Source organism: Dermochelys coriacea, chromosome 5 (genome assembly GCF_009764565.3).
Source record: "Dermochelys coriacea isolate rDerCor1 chromosome 5, rDerCor1.pri.v4, whole genome shotgun sequence".
Lineage (NCBI taxonomy): Eukaryota > Metazoa > Chordata > Testudines > Dermochelyidae > Dermochelys > Dermochelys coriacea.
The window spans coordinates 81,316,562-81,334,064 of NC_050072.1; the positions used below are offsets into that span (position 1 = coordinate 81,316,562).

At 41.4% G+C, this 17,503-nt stretch overlaps 1 protein-coding gene across 4 annotated transcripts in view; it reads left to right on the forward strand.

Moving 5' to 3' along the window:
- GRAMD2B (GRAM domain containing 2B) overlaps nt 1-17,503 on the forward strand; it is a 72,291-nt gene that overhangs the window by 12,473 nt on the left and 42,315 nt on the right. The window contains exon 1 of one of the 4 annotated variants that reach the window (XM_038402980.2): nt 6,572-7,055. The exons of 1 other annotated variant lie outside the window; for it this stretch is intronic. In XM_038402980.2, coding sequence (XP_038258908.1) covers nt 6,862-7,055 — 194 coding nt within the window. In that variant the 5' untranslated portion in view covers nt 6,572-6,861. Of the gene's footprint in view, nt 1-6,571; nt 7,056-17,503 lie in introns of those variants that run through there. 2 more of the 4 variants (XM_043514696.1, XM_038402981.2) reach the window with 2 other exon arrangements.

Consider the following 17,503-nt stretch of genomic DNA (forward strand, 5'->3'; position numbering starts at 1 on the left):
AGTGGTAATGAGAATGGCCCATTTCAAACAGTTGACAAGAAGGTAAGGGACACCATCATAGGACCTAACCACATCAGCCACACCATCAGGGGCTTGTTCACCTGCATATCTACCAATGTGATATATGCCATCATGTGCCAGCAATGCCCCTCTACCATGTACGTTGGCCAAACTGGACAGTCTCTACACAAAAGAATAAATGGACACAAATCTGACATCAGAAATTATAACATTCAAAAACCAGTAGGAGAACACTTCAATCTCCCTGGTCACTCAATAACAGACCTACTGTTAATTGTATTGTCTCGTTAGACTGACCTCACACTTAGTAAGGCAACTCCCATATTTTCATGTATTTATACCTATTCCTGTATTTTCCACTCCATGCATCTGATGAAGAAGGTTCTAGCCCATGAAAGCTTATGCCCAAGTAAATTTGTTAGTCTCTAAGGTGCCACAAGGACTCCTCATTGTTTTTGCTGATACAATTAACATGGCTACCACTCTGAAACCTGTTACTCTAGAATGTATTTGTTGCACCAACCATTCCCCTGACAAGACCTGGTCACAGATTTATATATATATATATAGTCTGGTGCCTGGATTATTTTCAGTTCTAGATTTTGCATTTTCATTGTAATGAAAAGGCATTGTGTGAAGGCTGTCACACAACATTTTATCAATGAAATGACGTGCACTGAGAATTTGCCAAGAGTCGTTTCCTGAGTAAGATGATGTGCCATGGAACAAAGTGCTACCACCTATTTGTGAGCAGAGATTGGGGATACATTTTCCAATGTCTAGTTTGCAGACACCAGTTTATCTGAGCACAAGCATCTTGTTCAGCTTGTGCCTAATTTTGAAGCTGTAGCCCACGGGGGCTTGGGTTTCCTGAAAAATTATGTTTTGCTAGAGAGTCACCTTTAATTAATTTAGACATGAGAACTAAGTTAGTTTCAAGCAGCTACAAACTAACCTCTAAGGTAACAGAAACAGATTTTTAAAATATGAAAGCATTGTAATTATTATCCTCTCCACTAAGTCATTTCCAAGCTGTCATAAAAATAAAGGGAAGGGTAACCACCTTTCTGTATACAGTGCTATAAAATCCCTCCTGACCAGAGGTAAAAACCTTTCACCTGTAAAGGGTTAAGAAGCTAAGATAACCTCGCTGGCACCTGACCAAAATGACCAATGAGGAGACAAGATACTTTCAAAGCAGAAGAGGGGGGAAACAAAGGGTTTGTCTGTCTGTGTGATGCTTTTGCTGGGAACAGATCAGGAATGCAGTCTCAGAACTTCTATTAGTTAGTAAATAATCTAGCTAGAAATGCATTAGATTTCCTTTTGTTTAATAGCTGGTAAAATAAGCTGTGCTGGATGGAATGTATATTCCTGTTTTTGTGTCTTTTTGTAACTTAAGGTTTTGCCTAGAGGGATTATCTATGTTTTGAATCTGATTACCCTGTAAGATATTTACCATCCTGATTTTACAGAAGTGATTCTTTTACCTTTTCTTTAATTAAAATTCTTCTTTTAAGAACCTGATTGATTTTTCATTGTTCTTAAGATCCAAGGGTTTGGGTCTGTGTTCACCTGTACAAATTGGTGAGGATTTTTATCAAGCCTTCCCCAGGAAAGGGGATGTAGGGCTTGGGGGGGATATTTTGAGGGAAGACGTCTCCAAGTGGGCTCTTTCCTTGTTCTTTGTTTAACACGCTTGGTGGTGGCAGCATAGGGTTCAAGGACAAGGCAAAGTTTTTAACCTAAACTGGTAAGAATAAGCTTAGGGGGTCTTTCATGCAGGTCGCCACATCTGTACCCTAGAGTTCAGAATGGGGAAGGAAACTTGACACAAAAAGCTATTCCCTTTCCCCCACCACACATACAAAATCACAACATATAGGCATAATGCAAAGAGCACCACATATACATTCAGGCTAGATGGTTTATTTTAGGTTAAGAAAAATCTAATGTATGTATATGGGCACCTATCACTATGATATTTGAGCACTTTAGTCTTCAACTTATCTATGCTCACGTGCCTCTGTGAGTTAGGGAAGTATTGTTATCCCCATTTTAGAGATGGGGATTTGAAGCACAGAGAATAAGGGGCAGATATTTAAAAGTGACTTGCCCAAGGTCACACAGCAAATCTGTGGCAGATCAGGGTCTAGGTCTCCTCAATTAAAAGTTAATGCCCTAAGCACTGGATCATCCTTTCTAGAAATGAAGAAGTGCAAATTTTCCACCAGAGAGAAAACAGAGTAGGTCCCTCATTCTAAGTCCCCGCTCCTTAAACAGTTTCACAGTCCTGGTTCTGGTAGACAACCCTCTCACATTTAAAGATTCTGTATATAGAAAGCTATGTAGCTACCTACAACATGGACAATTCTTAGGGTACATCTACACTACATACCCACGGTAGCTCTGATTGAGCTAGTGTGCTAAACGTAGAGCGTAGCTGTGGCAGCACAAGTAACAGGAGAGGCAAGCTGCCCTGAGTAGTATCTATCTGAGAGCAAAGACACATAGTTAGGGCAAGTAGCCACTCGCTCCTGTGGCTATACTCTATTTTTAGCACTCTAGGTTGATCAGAACTAAAGCAAATAGATCTTCTTGAGCAGGGAATCACAACCCCAGCTCAACGTGTAAACAAACCCTCCAAAGAATGAAGGTTACAGTTGTCTAAGTATTGGAAGGTCGGGGCCAAGTTCACAGGTGATAGAAATCAGCATAGCTCCATTGGTATCGGTGAAGATACACCAATATATACAAACCAGGAATCTTGCCCTAGATTTTTAATTTGGTCTTTAGAGTCTCCAGAATTAGCTTTGAAATTTCAACAAAACAGCAGGTTCTCTCACTAGATTTCTGGAACTTCCTGCTTCCACTAGGCCTCAACATACTCTCCTAGAGAGAAACTATTTGTAATGTTGGCACTTTCACTTTTTCCAGATGTGCTGATCCATAAATAATTAAAATAATTCCAGAGGCAGGGTATTAACCAAGGCCACCAATTTGCAGACTTGGGTGCCTAAAATAGAGTGATGTTATGTTGCAACCTTCCAGAAAGAGTATTTTATGTAATTTCTCTTTGTGTATGCCATGAACATAACAACCTAAACTGCACACATGCACAAAGCCTGTTGGGCTGCAGCCTAGGCTTGTAGCCCTTGCTGTAGGGCAGCAGCAGACTTGGACTACCATTGCTGAGTTCCTCCTGCCACTGTAAAACATGTTCCATTTTTCCTCTAGTGCAGGGTGTGCCCAGAATCCCACTCCAATTACCACATATAAGCAGGTAAAATTCCCACCTTATACTGAACAATCTAAACACACTGGCTATAGGCTAAAGGTTACCCCTTTACATATTTGCCTTTATTTTTAAATTAAATTAAACAACAAATCAGCTACAAAATATACCCTAAACTTTATCCTATGCTTTCTCCTCAAGTATAGCTATTCATAAACTGATTTTCCTCCCCCCAAACTTCTCTGTTTCTTCTCTACTCAGAGAGGCACCTGCCTTTTTAATTCTCCTGGATTAGAGCTAATGAGCCTCACCTGGTCAGGCTAGCAGCATGAGATTGCAACAGAAGCCTTGCATCTCCCTGCAGAATACTAGAGCTCATTCTGTCCCAGCAAGTGTGAATTCTGTAACAGCTTCATAGTATGCATAGTTATTCTTATACATAGTATACATAGACTAATACTTAGTCCTGCCATGAGTACAGGGGACTGGACTAGATAACTTCTCAAGGCCTCTTCAGGTCCTATGATTCTATTACAGAAACTATTTTCTTTTACTAGATTAATAAATATTTAATAACAATACTCAGTACTTTCATAGTACTTTACATTTCTAACTGTTGTATAAATACTAACTAATGAATGGATCTTCACCACAACTTTGGTGATTGGTTAGCATTATTATCCACATTTTAAAAACAAGAAAAATAAGGCACTAACTGAGATTAAGAGACTTTTTCAAGGCTAGTCAGCAAGGGGTCTGATCTTGCAGCTCACTTGAGCTGTCTTGTTGAAATCAGAGAGACAAGGTAGATGAGGTAATATCTTTTATTGGACCAATTTCTGTCCAATAAAAGATATCACCTCACCTACCTTGTGTCTCTAATATCCTGGGACCCACATAGTTACAACTACACTGCATACAACAATTGTTGAAATCAGTAAGAATACTCAGATGAGGATGAGCTTCAGGAAAGGGTGCCAAGTCACAGAGGAATATACATATTTCTTTATACTGTCTGTTACTCCTGGAGATATGGGGCAAAATCAATAATAATATAATAGCTATATGTAATGGCTAGAAATTTAGGCCCCAGTCCTTAACACATAGACATACTTAAAATTAAGTATTTGGAGAACCAGGGTTTTATATAGGCACCTTGGAATTGTTGTATTGGATCAGACCTGTGGTCCATCTAATCCAGAATCTTTTCTCCAAGAGTGGACAGTACCAGATGCTTCAGAGGAAGCTATAAGAAACCCTGCAGTAGGCTTCACCCATCATCAGACAATATTCAGCTGAGAATTGTAATGGTACTACATAAAGAAGAAAATCTGAAATACATACAAATGTCCAGATCCTATTCTGGGATCCACTAGCAAAGACCTCTTCTTTTGTGTGGAGTCTCGATGACTCTACAGGATCAGCGGTGGTGATTTTGATACAGACTTAAACATGTATTTATACCATACATTTTAAATGTAATGAAAATGGGCCAGTTTTATTTTTTTATTTTTTATTTTATTTTAGTCCTTATAATATACATGTAAATAAATATACAATCCACACTTTTAAACTTATAGTATTTTATGTAAAGAAACTATATATATTTTCTACCTGGGCCTGTTACCCATTATGAAATACATTCAGAGATCTGGAATATTTTTGATACTCTCATTTATATTTCATTGGTAACATGCAGAAGCCCCTGTGTGAGATGCTGCCATTTAATGTTTCTCTCTGCCTGCAAATTCAATAGCATCCTGCTGAGTACAAGTGGGGGTTCTGACATTTGATCCTACTGTATATTTGTTGCATGACATTATATGGTTTCTTGGGGCTGCCATGCCAACCTAGGGTATTGCTAGACAGAAGCAGAAAACAGATTTATCTGAGCCAGTATAGGTGAAAACATCAGCTCTAGTGATTAGTGAGTTATCCTAATATAGAGGGTTCACACCACTGGCACATAGGCAGACTTCTTCAGGGTACTCCCTATATTAACAATCACAGGTAAATCTTGGAACATAAACCTGGAAAGTGCTGAGTGTCTCATGAGAAGTGCCCAAAATGTCCATGTTTGCTTGTTAGAAATATCAGGAATGTAGACTTTGATCTTCCCTGGGTCTGCAGGAGGACCTTAGGTCTCAGATATGTATACTGTGAGATCTAAAATGCTAACTGAAGGAGCAAAGGTGATGAACTTCAACAGAGACTTCCTTTATCCAAAATGTGAATTAGTCATTGAAGTGAAATATGTTCAAATTAAAAAAACACACACAAAACAATGAATTTTAAACAATTTGCTTTCCCTTGCTCAACTTTCACTCTCTTGATCATCCTCCATTGTCATCAGTGGGAGATTTGCCATTGACTTAATGAGAGCAGGATCAAGCCCCTAGCCTTTGTGATGTCATCATTGCACTTATTCTCCAGACACCATAAAAACTTTTAGTCTAGAGATACCTGAGTTTTTAATGTACAAGCAGGAAAATAAAACCATATCCCCTTTCAGGCCTTGTTTAGACATCAAAACGTTCTTTTTTTTTCCACCTGTAAAGAACCCAAGTCTCTTTTTGTAAGTGTAGATTGAAGTTTGTCCCAGTGTTCTTCAACAATATCCCCACTCCTTACCTCTTCCTCCCAGCCCCAATTATTATTTAGTTTATTGCCTGCTGTCTGACTGCCACCCTTCATGATGCATAAGTACATAATCCTGATTCTACAACTTGTTACATATGGGAAGACTGTTGTACCTATACATAACACTATTGATTTCAAAAGGGCTCCATGCAGACAGATGCAACAATTTGCAAGATCAGTGGTGTCCTTTGTGATGCACTTTGAGATCCTGCAGGATGAAAAATACTATAAAAATGCAGTACCTTATTGCTGTTGTTATAAATCACCATGGCCAGTTTGTTAGTCATCCAGGTTGGGACCACTACTCCATGACTATTGTCTGATCTGAAAATAAACAAAAATTGGCTCTTTGGGGCAGCAAAGGGGTTAATGGCACAGCCACTTGTGTCTCGTGTCGTCGTTGTCATTCCCATATAAAACATTAGAGGGACCTTTTGTTTAAGTAATCAGGAGGCACTACCCGATGAGGCAACATCCTGTTTGAATAATTGAAGTTGTGTAAAAGACCAGCTGCCTGGTGTAATCTAAAAAGACGCGTGTGTTGCCTCAGTGTTGTGTCGCTGTTGTTATATCTTGAGTTAAATAAAGTCAGTGCTTGTAATTATGTTTAACATCATTAAATCCTATTTTATAGCTTCATTCCAATAAATGTATGGTTTAAAAAGTAAAGCAGCCGTGAATTATCACTGTGTTTTCACCTGCTTGGCTCATTAGTTTCCTCTCCCAGAAAGACTTGCTGAACAGGCTTTCTCCCCGCCTTCCTTTCCGCCCACCCCCAACTCGTGGTGGGGTGGAGAAAAGGAGGTCTTTCTTCTTTCTTTCTTTTTTCCTCCTCTTCCCTTTCCCTCTTCTGCCTTCCCTTGACCATTAGGTCCCGCTGATAGGACCAGTTTCAGCTTGCTCAGGTTAGCCAAAGACGAAGAGCTGGACTTATTTTGCTCTCTGGAGTTTCAAAAGAGAGTTGTATGACAGGGAGGGAGGCGAAAGCTGGAGTGAGTCTATTTCAATTGTTGGTAGTAAGGGGTAGAGGAGGAGACACACGGGAACTCACAGAGAGCTTTCTGCAGACGGTGCTAATGACTGAACAACAGTCTGATGTGGAAGAACTAAAACCTGTAAGGGCTGTCAATAAAAGGGAAAACAAAGGTGTCCCACTCCTGTAAGTATCCGATGTATTGTGTGGAAAGTCTCTGCGCTGTTGCCTGTGTTGTGGGGCTGAGCTGAACTATCTGTACAGCATCAAAGGGCAAAATTCCTGTACAAACTTTACATTGTTTCTTAACTTTTGATGCTGGCTGGCCTATGATTTCTGCTGTTTCCTGTTACAGCTGTTAGCGCTGGAACTTAGTAGAGAGACTACAAAGTCTCAGGAATGCAGGCTCGGTCTGATCATGTGAAATTAAGAAAGTATTTGAACGCCAATTGCGAACTGTTTATCGTACAACTACACGTGACTAGTTTTGTAACTCAAAGACCACGACTAGAGCTGAACAGAACTTGAGTCCGGCTTTCTTTAAAGCTAGGAGACTAGAATGCTAGCTGAGGAACATGTAAATGTGTGTGTGTGTGTGTGTGTTGTCAGCAGAGTTCTGCCTGCCAGAATTCATCTTCAAGTTTGTATCCAGTGGGAGCCTTCAACAAAGCTTGTATTGTACAAAGTCTAGTCATTAAAGTACCAATGATGTACTATCTTAGATTATTTTAGTTTGTTTTCTAAAAGTGGTTTGAATCCCTCCCCTCCCCCAGCTTCAGAACAGGAAATTGGAGAAGGTTAAGTTCACCTTCATTCAGAGTAATGGAACGATGATTAGATCCAGACTAAAAAACCTCTAATCATCTTGTTGTGAGTTTCCTTGAAAGCACAGGACCCTTTCTGGGGTCTAATGCTGGTTTGCAGGCAGCATACCATAGTCCTGATTCTGATTCCCCTGAGAACAGTTTTGTACTAGTATAATTCCATTGATTTTCGATACAGTTACCCACGTGTAAATCATACTAGAATGACAGGTTTCAGAGTAGCAGCCGTGTTAGTCTGTATTCGCAAAAAGAAAAGGAGGACTTGTGGCACCTTGGAGACTAACAAATTTATTTGAGCATAAGCTTTCGTGAGCTACAGCTCACTTCATCGGATGCATTTGGTGGGGGAAAAAAAAAACACCAAATGCATCCGATGAAGTGAGCTGTAGCTCACGAAAGCTTATGCTCAAATCTGTTAGTCTCTAAGGTGCCACAAGTCATCCTTTTTTTATAGTAGAATGAGGCTCCTTATCTGTAAGTGGAGCTGAAGTGAAAGGTCAGAGTTTCATTTGGGGTAATTAAAATGCTGCTTCCCTTTTCCCCGGTTCCCCTAATTTAGTGGCACTCTGTATTTAAGGGGAAGGAGCGGTTATGTTGCTTTCTATTCCAAAATTGGGGTGGGGGAGGTGTAATACAATTGACTAATGGAAAACGGACAGAAAAATCGTATTGTGTAAAGATCAGGAGAGCCTTGCAAATCTGCATATATCTGCGGGTGTGGATATCCGCGGACCATGTCTGCAGATCGGATGCGGATACAAACCGTGCAGGGCTCTAAAGATCAGTATCTGATCCAGCTCTGTGATCTGTGTTAACTATATCCTTTAGTGGCAGTGATACCCAGGAACTCATTCAAACTTCAATTTCTTGTTCTTTTTAATCTGTGAAGGCTCTTGTACTCTGTATAGTGTCTGACCTTTTTATATTGAGCTTACTTTAGAAAGGGAGAAAAGCTTTAAAGATAAAATGGCCATTCCAAATACAACATTAATAAATGAGAGTGGATAAAAATGTGTTCCTCCTGAAAGGGTTGGAGTTTCTTTTAAATCATGCCTTCATGATGCTTTTTACATAATTATTTCTTCACTATGGAAAAAATGCTTGTGTTAAAATATCCGTGATACAGGTGGGAGCAGAAGGTGGAGAAAGATGTTGGTAAAATTTTCAAAAGTGTTTAAGTAACATAGGAAGCTAAGTCCCATTTTCAAAAGTAACTTAGACTCTTAAGTCTCATTGAAAGTCAATGGCACTAGAATCCAAAGTCACTTGGGACTTAGTTTTCTAAGTTCCTTGAGCACTTTTGAAAATGTTGTCTGAAACCTTTATATATTTTAAAAAAAACATAGAAAAAAGAGCAAAGGAAGACTCTGTGTGTGTGTGTGTGTGTGTGTGTGTGTGTGTGTGTGTGTGTGTACGCAGTGACTGCCAGAAGGAGAACTTGAGTTCATGTACAAGTTCAATTTTTTTATTAACTTTGCATTAGAGATTTCCTCCTTAAAATTTCTTGTTAATACTTACGACAGCTTTCTTTCATAAAGAAGAAGAACCCACCTCAACCATCATTTTGGGTGCTGTTTGAACATTTCCCCCCCCCCCCATATATTTATGTAATTACATCTTTTTGAATCCAAAGAACTAATAATACATACACAACACACTGATCTTTCACTATTTCAAAATATGCTCTTTGTCCCCTCCCTATTTAGTCTTACCCCCACTCTGTTTAGTTCAAGATAAGATCCTTGTAGGGCTTTTTACAGATAAGTAATTTGTGACGTATACATAATTCCATTTAGAAAAGGAGTACTTGTGGCACCTTTAGAGACTAACAAATTTATTAGAGCATAAGCTTTCGTGAGCTACAGCTCACTTAACTGATGATGCAAACCACATGGAGCACTATCAGTTAAAACTGAACTCCTGTCTGTTTTGCCTGAATATGCTAGACCTCGTGGTGGTACTTATCGAGGGAGTGGTTTGCTCTGGTTTTCTTGGTCAAAATTTCCCATGTTGTCCTTCCCTACCAAAAAGTTGTGCAGTGTTCTGTATACTGTTTAGCTTCTGCTTACTGCCTGACAGGTGGCTGCATTTCCTGTGTGCTGTATGTATGTAGCTTGTGAAGGAGTCTGAGATCCTTCAAACATAAAATATTCTTGAGAAGTTGAAAATTCTTGACGCACTATTTTGCACTAAAATATTGAAGAAAAATATGAACAGTGTTACTCACATGCCACCCAGAGATTAGAGGTCTACTCAAATCAAATATCTAGATACAAAGAAACCTGACTTTGGGAGAGTTTGAATTTTGCATCTTATGGCCTCATCGTTGTTGGTAGTTTGGGAACTGCAATTTCCTATCACAGATCATGATTAGAGCTGGTCTAAAAATTTTCCAACACAACATTTACCTGTCAGAAAATGCTGTTTTGATGGAATCTAAACAGTGTGCTGCCACTTTTGATGGAAACCACATAGGCAAGAAAGCAGATCATCCTGCCTGGGCATGACTCCAACTTCCTGGGGAGTTGGGCACCATGGAAAAGCAGCTGTCTATGGAGCTGGGGAAAAGCTGAAAAATTCAGTTTCAGTTCTCCTAAAATGGAATTTTTCAGAATGTTCCCACCTGTGAAAAATTTTAAATCTTTGACTTTTCATCTGGAGTTGGAACTAAATTATTTGTCTAACCCACTGAAATCTCTCACAGGAGGAACATTCCTTTTCCCAGCCAACTCTAGTCTCAGTCCTGTAAACACTTTGAGGAGGATGGAGAACACAAAAGGCAGCAACCTCATTTTCTGGAAAGGTGTATACACTTCCAACACTTGTATCTCTGATCCAAACAGGTGCACTCCCAAAATACCCCCCACAGTGAAATGCATTGATAGAAATAACTTGTTCCTTAGGCAATGCTCCAGAAATGAAAGAGGCATGTTCCACATTTTTCCCCCTTCCCATGCAGGGCCAGATTAATCTTTTTGTGGGCCCAGGACCAAACATGTTTGTGGGCCCCCCATGGAGGCAATCGAGGAGGGCGGGGGGAGGTCAGTCCTCAGAGTGAGTGGCCAGCCAGGGGCAATGGGACATGGAGGGGCGGCCCTGTTTCGCCCAATGGAGGGGCACTATTTACAAACCGGCAGTTGCCAGATGCACAGTAGCCTACCTAGCCCTGTGCTGCCAGCATGCCTCTTCCCCTCACGGGTGGGCCTATATCACAGCACCCCACGCCCAACACTCGCCGACTCCCTATGGCCAGAGGCCCCCTGGACCCACTATGCCCAGCATCCCCCCAGACCCACCCAAAAATGCACAGCGCCCTGCACAACACCACCCCAGCCCACAACCCCACCACAACTGCCCAGCACCCCCCCACAGAACCCCTAGTGCCCCAACACACAGATCTGCCCTGTCACAGCCTAGCACCACCCCCCCCCCCGACTCCCCACTCCCCCATGCTCTGCCTCCTGGCTGCACTCACCAGCCCTGCTGGGAGGTGACTGTGTCTGCCAGGCTGAGCTGCCAGGGCTGGTCCCGTCCCAGGACTGAGAATCGGTCTGTCCCCTTGGGCGTGGCGCAATCAGCCAGGGTCCCTCAAGACGTACTTTTCTGGAGGGGCCCAGTCAAGCACCCCACGCTGGTCCCCCACACACAGATACCTGGCTGAGACTGGCCAGGCTTCTGCACCAATCCCAGGTGGCTCAGCTCTGAGGAGACAGGTGGGGCCCCAAAGGTGATGGGAAGCAGAGCCTGCCCAGAGCCAGAGGTGCCTGGGGTCCAGCCAGGGGGCAGAGAGGAATGGGGGGGAGCCAGCGGGGTCTCAGGGTTCAGTGCAAGCAGAGCAGGCCAGGGCCCCTTCTGAGCATGGGCCTGGCTCCATGGACCCACTGGAGCCATTGTAAACCCAGTACTGTTCCCATGTGAGGCAGGGAGCAACTATATCCCATACAAATGAGGGGCAGTTCCCTGAATCACTCTTGAGCTTACTGACTTCTTACAATTGATGGCCCTGACTGTGCATACAGATCCATTTTGGTGGATTCCCTATTCATTTCAATGGTGCTTTTTATGGTGAGAAGGTCTGGTCACATGGATCTATTTGTGGAATCCGGACCTATGTTTGTTAATCGTATAGTAATTTTTTGCATAGAATAATATGTGAATTTTAGACTAAATACGTACACTTGGACTGCCCCAGGCTGTGTGAGTCTAAATAGAAGATACCTATGAGATCCTCTTCTAGTTACAGTAGCATGTAAAATCAAGTGCACATTTGTAGTTTAAATGACACTCCTTTTAAGGGTGTTTTGTTTGATTTTACTACAGAAATCTTTTTAATTTTTTAAAGCAGGAGTTGGGTGCCTTGTTTATCTGATTTCTGAAAACTCTCAGAGCACTAGACAACATATTTTAAAAAAAAAAAAAAAGATCAGTGTCACATTAATTGTGGAAGTGTGTGACTTTGTGAGTGCAAAGGATGTAAACAAACCCTGCCATCAAAGGGTTTCATGTCACTTGAAATTCTGTAATGTTGTGTTTTTGCAGAAGCAAGTAATACAATCCTTATGACATTAGATCATATTTTTAAAATGCTATCAGACCTGTTTTTTCTTTCTCCTTCCCATAAGCTTTTCTGGCAAATTTTCAATTTTAAGATCACACCTGTGTATCAGGAAACCCAGGTTATAACACTCTGATGCTATATAGTCCTCATTACCATAGTATCTGAGTACCCCACAATCTTTAATATTTTTCTCCTCACAACAAACCTATGAGGTAGGGAAGTGCTATTTATCCCCATTTTATAGAAAACGAACCAAAGCACAGAAACACTAAGTGATCACACAGGAAGTCTGTGGAAGGACATAAAGCTGAACCCAGATCTGTCAAATCCCAGGCTAGTGCCCAAACCACTGGACCATTCTGGTGCTCTGCTAAATAATAATTAATCTTACAAATTTCCATATGGTGAAAAAAGAGTTCAATTATTAAAAAAGGAGTAATTATGTAATACTGCCTCCATGCTCAAATATCTGTGCTGGCTTCCCACTGAATATACAATCCAACTGATATTCAAAACCCTCCATCAGGCTGCTCCTAGCTCTCTGAGGCAGTGTGCTCACCATGGCCTGTGTCCCCACTAGCTTAGGAGCTGTCTGTAAGAGAGACCACCCCCTCGCTCCATGTGTCCTAGCAGTGCAGTTGACAATCAGCAGAGGCACTCCAACTGGAGGTACTTTGGTTTGTAAGAGAGGACTGCTGGTTGGACTCTTTGGGGGGCCCTTGAACAGGAAATTGGTCCCATCCCCATACCTGTTGGTCCACGATAATCTACCTTCGCTAATCTTGGGGCATTTGTCAGAGCCAGTGTCTGTAAAACAGCACTTGGGGATGGCTGAGGAGTGTGAGGAGTGTGGGGCTGAGGGTTTTGTGGGATCTGAGATATGGAAGCTTTGTTTGGGATTTGGCTTGTTGCTGTTTCTATGAAATGTAATTGTAATTATCTGTCTGGAACCCTACGGTACTTAAACAGGTGTCATTAAATGTGTTCACATTGAAATAACCAATGTGTACGCTCCTGTGGTGTTTAAAAAGCATCCCTCTCTTCTCACTGTGCCTCTGTACCAAGCTCACAGTCCACGGTTCTGGGATGGGGTTTTCCCCAGAAATGCTGAGCTAAAATATCTTACGCCATCATTTCATACGTTAAACTCTTTTTTCTTCTCTATAGTCCTCAGACAAGTTGTTCTCTGAAGCTCTCCCTAAACACATCAAGATTCCTTAAATTGCTTCCAAACTGGCATTCCTGTCATTGATGTCGTGATGTAAATTCCTTGTGGTCATAAGTATCTGGTTCTCACATAGTATGTAATGTAAGGAGCCTTATTCTCCTTTCACATGCACTTACTTCCTTTGACTTCAATGGAGCCACTCTGATTTATACTGAAGAGAATCAGGTCCATGCTCTCTAAATCTGTCTGGGATAGAAAACTCCAAACAATACACCAGTTAAAACAGTACATAATTGGTTTATGCTGAACACAGTATGTGGTGTGTATTTGCGAGCTAGCACACTGGAGTAGTAGGTTCTAGTATTAACTGGTACGTTCCATGCACTAATGATAACAACACAGGACAAATTTTGTCTTGCTAATCTTGGTGCACCAGACTTTTTAAGAAATGAAGGGTTTTAACTTAAAAATGACAGGTTTCAGAGTAGCAGCAGTGTTAGTCTGTATTCTCAAAAAGAAAAGGAGTACTTGTGGCACCTTAGAGACTAACAAATTTATTTGAGCATAAGCTTTCGTGAGCTACAGCTCACTTCATCGGATACATTCAGTGGAAAACACAGTAGGGAGATTTATATATACACACAGAGAACATGAAACAATGGGTTTTATCATACACACTGTAAGGAGAGTGATCACTTAAGATGAGCTATTACCAGCGGGTGGGGGGGAGGAGGAAGAAAACCTTTTGTGGTGATAATCAAGGTGGGCCATTTCCAGCAGTTGACAAGAATGTCAAGAGGAACAGTGGGGCATAAGCTTTTGTGAGCTACAGCTCACTTCAATTTCTGTTTGATAAATAATCACAGGTTGGGAGAAGGAAAAAATGGGGGGCCCTGGTCTGCTGACGTTCATGTGACAGTACACGGTACTTTGAGCTGTGTGACATAGGGCCATGCAAGGGGTGGAGAGTGTTTGAAACTGTGCTAAAGACCCTCCTCCCATCTCTTTCTGTATATGTGGGGTTGTTGGTGTGTGTTGTCTTTTGTTGTGAAGGGTTTTGGCAGCTGTCTGCAATTTAGTGTTTCTAGTTATGAAGAGTCAACCTGGTCAATCTTCAGCTAGGCTCAGTAGCTGTTAAATGTCTGCTCTTCGCTTTTTTATTTTTTTAAATGTGCGTCTATACTACACTTGCATGCTTGGAACTTTGCAATGGAAGGGTTTAGTGTCCTCTGATCAATAGTATCATGTTCATAATTCTCTCATACTACATGCAAAAACTACATTTAAAAGAACATTACTTAAGCCCTCAATTTAGGAAATACTAGAATTAACCTGGTCTGATTTATTTTTATATGGAGAAAACAATGTGTGTTTTCCTAGCCTTAGTCTTGGAAATGGCTGAACTATTTTGTCTGAAATTTTCCCAGAAATGAATCTATCTTAGGCAGATACCTGGTACAGAAAATTTCAGCTGAAACAGTTTGCCAAAGCTATAAGTGACAGATACCATGGTTTTACACTGGGAAGTGTTGGGCAATATTACTAATAGGTGGTACTCCCAGCCTTGCCTAAAATGCATGCTCTGGACCTGATTTTCAGAAGTGCTGAGCACCTGCACCTGTCTGACTTCATTTGCAGTTGTGGCTTTTAAGTACTCCTGAAAATTAGGCCATGGAAATTTCCCCTGGTTGCCCTGAAGATCATGTATACTGTCAACTCACAAAAGTGCAAAGCTGCTTGTCTATGTCTTACTATGTGATACCGGAAAAAGAGCTCTGTGTAGCTCATGAGCTTGTCTTTCACTAATAGAAGCAGGTCCAATAAGGTATTACATCATCCATCTTATCTCTCTCTTACTGTGTATGTCACATACAGGAGCATGACTTTGTTTAGGCTTTTGCTTTACACCAGCTAGTCCCATTGACTAAACTCCTAAAATAACAAGATTCCAACCCTTTTTGTACCACTGTTACTCTTACACACACACAGCTTGTCTATGAAGAATTTTTTCTGGCAACTGTCATGACCCTACAGGTCTTCAAGGTGTGTCCACAGGGTCCACAGTTGACTTTTGCCTCTCTGCTGCCACTGAGCAGGAGAGACAATGAAACCTGAAGTGACCTCGGGGAGGACTTCCCAGGCTTGATTGGAGAAACACCATGAATTCTGATTTGCCAGGGCTTCCCATTTAAACCCACAGTTGTCTCCACAACTGTTCTCTACCTGGCTGTACGTTGGACCCTGCCTTCTTGTGTGACTCCTGAATCCTACTTGCCTTCCTTGCTCCTGATATCTGCTTTTGTTCTTGATCCTTGCCCCAGTCTCTGAATCCACCTCTGACCCTTGTCTCAACTTCCTGACTCCAACTCCTGCTCCAACCATTACTTAGCTGCCTACAGCCTTGACAACAGCTTTATAATTGGGGCTCTCTTCTAATGTTCAATAGTGGCCACAGGACCTCTGAGTGTCAGATCTCCCAGTTGATGCCCAAATATAATACCAGTATCTTTTCTCTTCCCCACCCAAGCCACACAAATGCTTCTATCCTGTAGTTGGAATAATGGTACATTTCCTTCCTGAGGCTAGAACAGATCCCCATTGTCAACAGGCAGTTACCAAGAGAACCAAACCCACCCTACTGTGCTTAATCGGAGAAGCTATACAAAACTGCTCTCATTTGGAAACTGCTCTATATCTCTTTTAAAGAATAAATTATATGAACTTTGTACAGCTTCCCAAAGTAGATGTTGCAGTGGGATCTAATACTGTCAGTCAGTTGACTCTTCCCAGTCTGCACGCCCATGACCAGACAGATGAGTTGACAGGCCCTTGAGGAAGAAAGTATAAATTTAATTTACCATGCAGGCATGTGTTACTGCCAGCCCTTATGCTAGAAGAGCTGTTGCTTGGTCTAGCAACCTTCAAAGATAAAATCAATATGAAAAAAACTGTCTTAACCAGTATTCTTTGACAACTTCCAGATACAATTAAGTTCTCTGCCAGAGCTATTTCCTCAAATGCTATATTGCACAAGAAGCTCTGGCTCAGGATGTAGAAGGCAGATAGCCAAGTACAGCAGCTTCTGTCGGCCTCTGTATTTTCCATAGAAAGAAAGCTCTTCAGGGAGCAATAGCTGAATCAAATGGAGAGAAATACTCAATGCTTTCTCACAAACCAGGTAAAAAGCCAGAGGCTTCAACAGATACATTGTTCTTTTTCCATTGACAAAACAGCAAGAGATTCTCACCTGAGGGAAGAAGATACACAGGTGACAATTGTCTACTTCCAGCGAGTCCAACCTATAAAACTTTACATAATGACAGGTTTCAGAGTAGCAGCCATGTTAGTCTGTATCCGCAAAAAGAAAAGTCTCTAAGGTGCCACAAGTACTCCTTTTCTTTTTGCAAATACAGACTAACACGGCTGCTACTCTGAAAAAAGAAAAGGAGTACTTGTGGCATCTTAGAGACTAACAAATTTATTTGAGCATAAGCTTTGCTTCCGATGAAGTGAGCTGTAGCTCACGAAAGCTTATGCTCAAATAAATTTGTTAGTTTCTAAGGTGCCACAAGTACTCCTTTTCTTTCTATAGAACTTTACTTATCTCCTTATCATAAAATACTGTGTTGTGTTGCTTAATGACAGGATGATTATTGTTAATCTACCTTAGAGCAAAAGGCTGGAGGCAATGGAGAACAAACATATCTGAATGGAGGACTATCCAGGGCCAGGTTGAAGATTCTTGATGGCTTTCCCATATGTATATGAGCATGCGTTTGTGACTGTAACACCTTCCGGGTGTCCCATCCTATGATGGAGGCTACAGTGTAAAAGTGAAGGATGCAGTGCAGTTTACAATCAAAATGTTCACGAAACAGCATGGAGTTTGCTGATGGATATAGTTAAGGACATACACTAATCTGTCACAAACAGCTTAGAGGGGAAAACTATACAGAACATTGGCCAGTGCAAAGATGACATTGTGTGGCAATGGTGGAGATGGCTGATACATATTGTAGCAAGAGATGTCACTATAGCAGACTGATCCTCAGTGCAATGTGAAAATGGGAAAAAAGATGGCTAG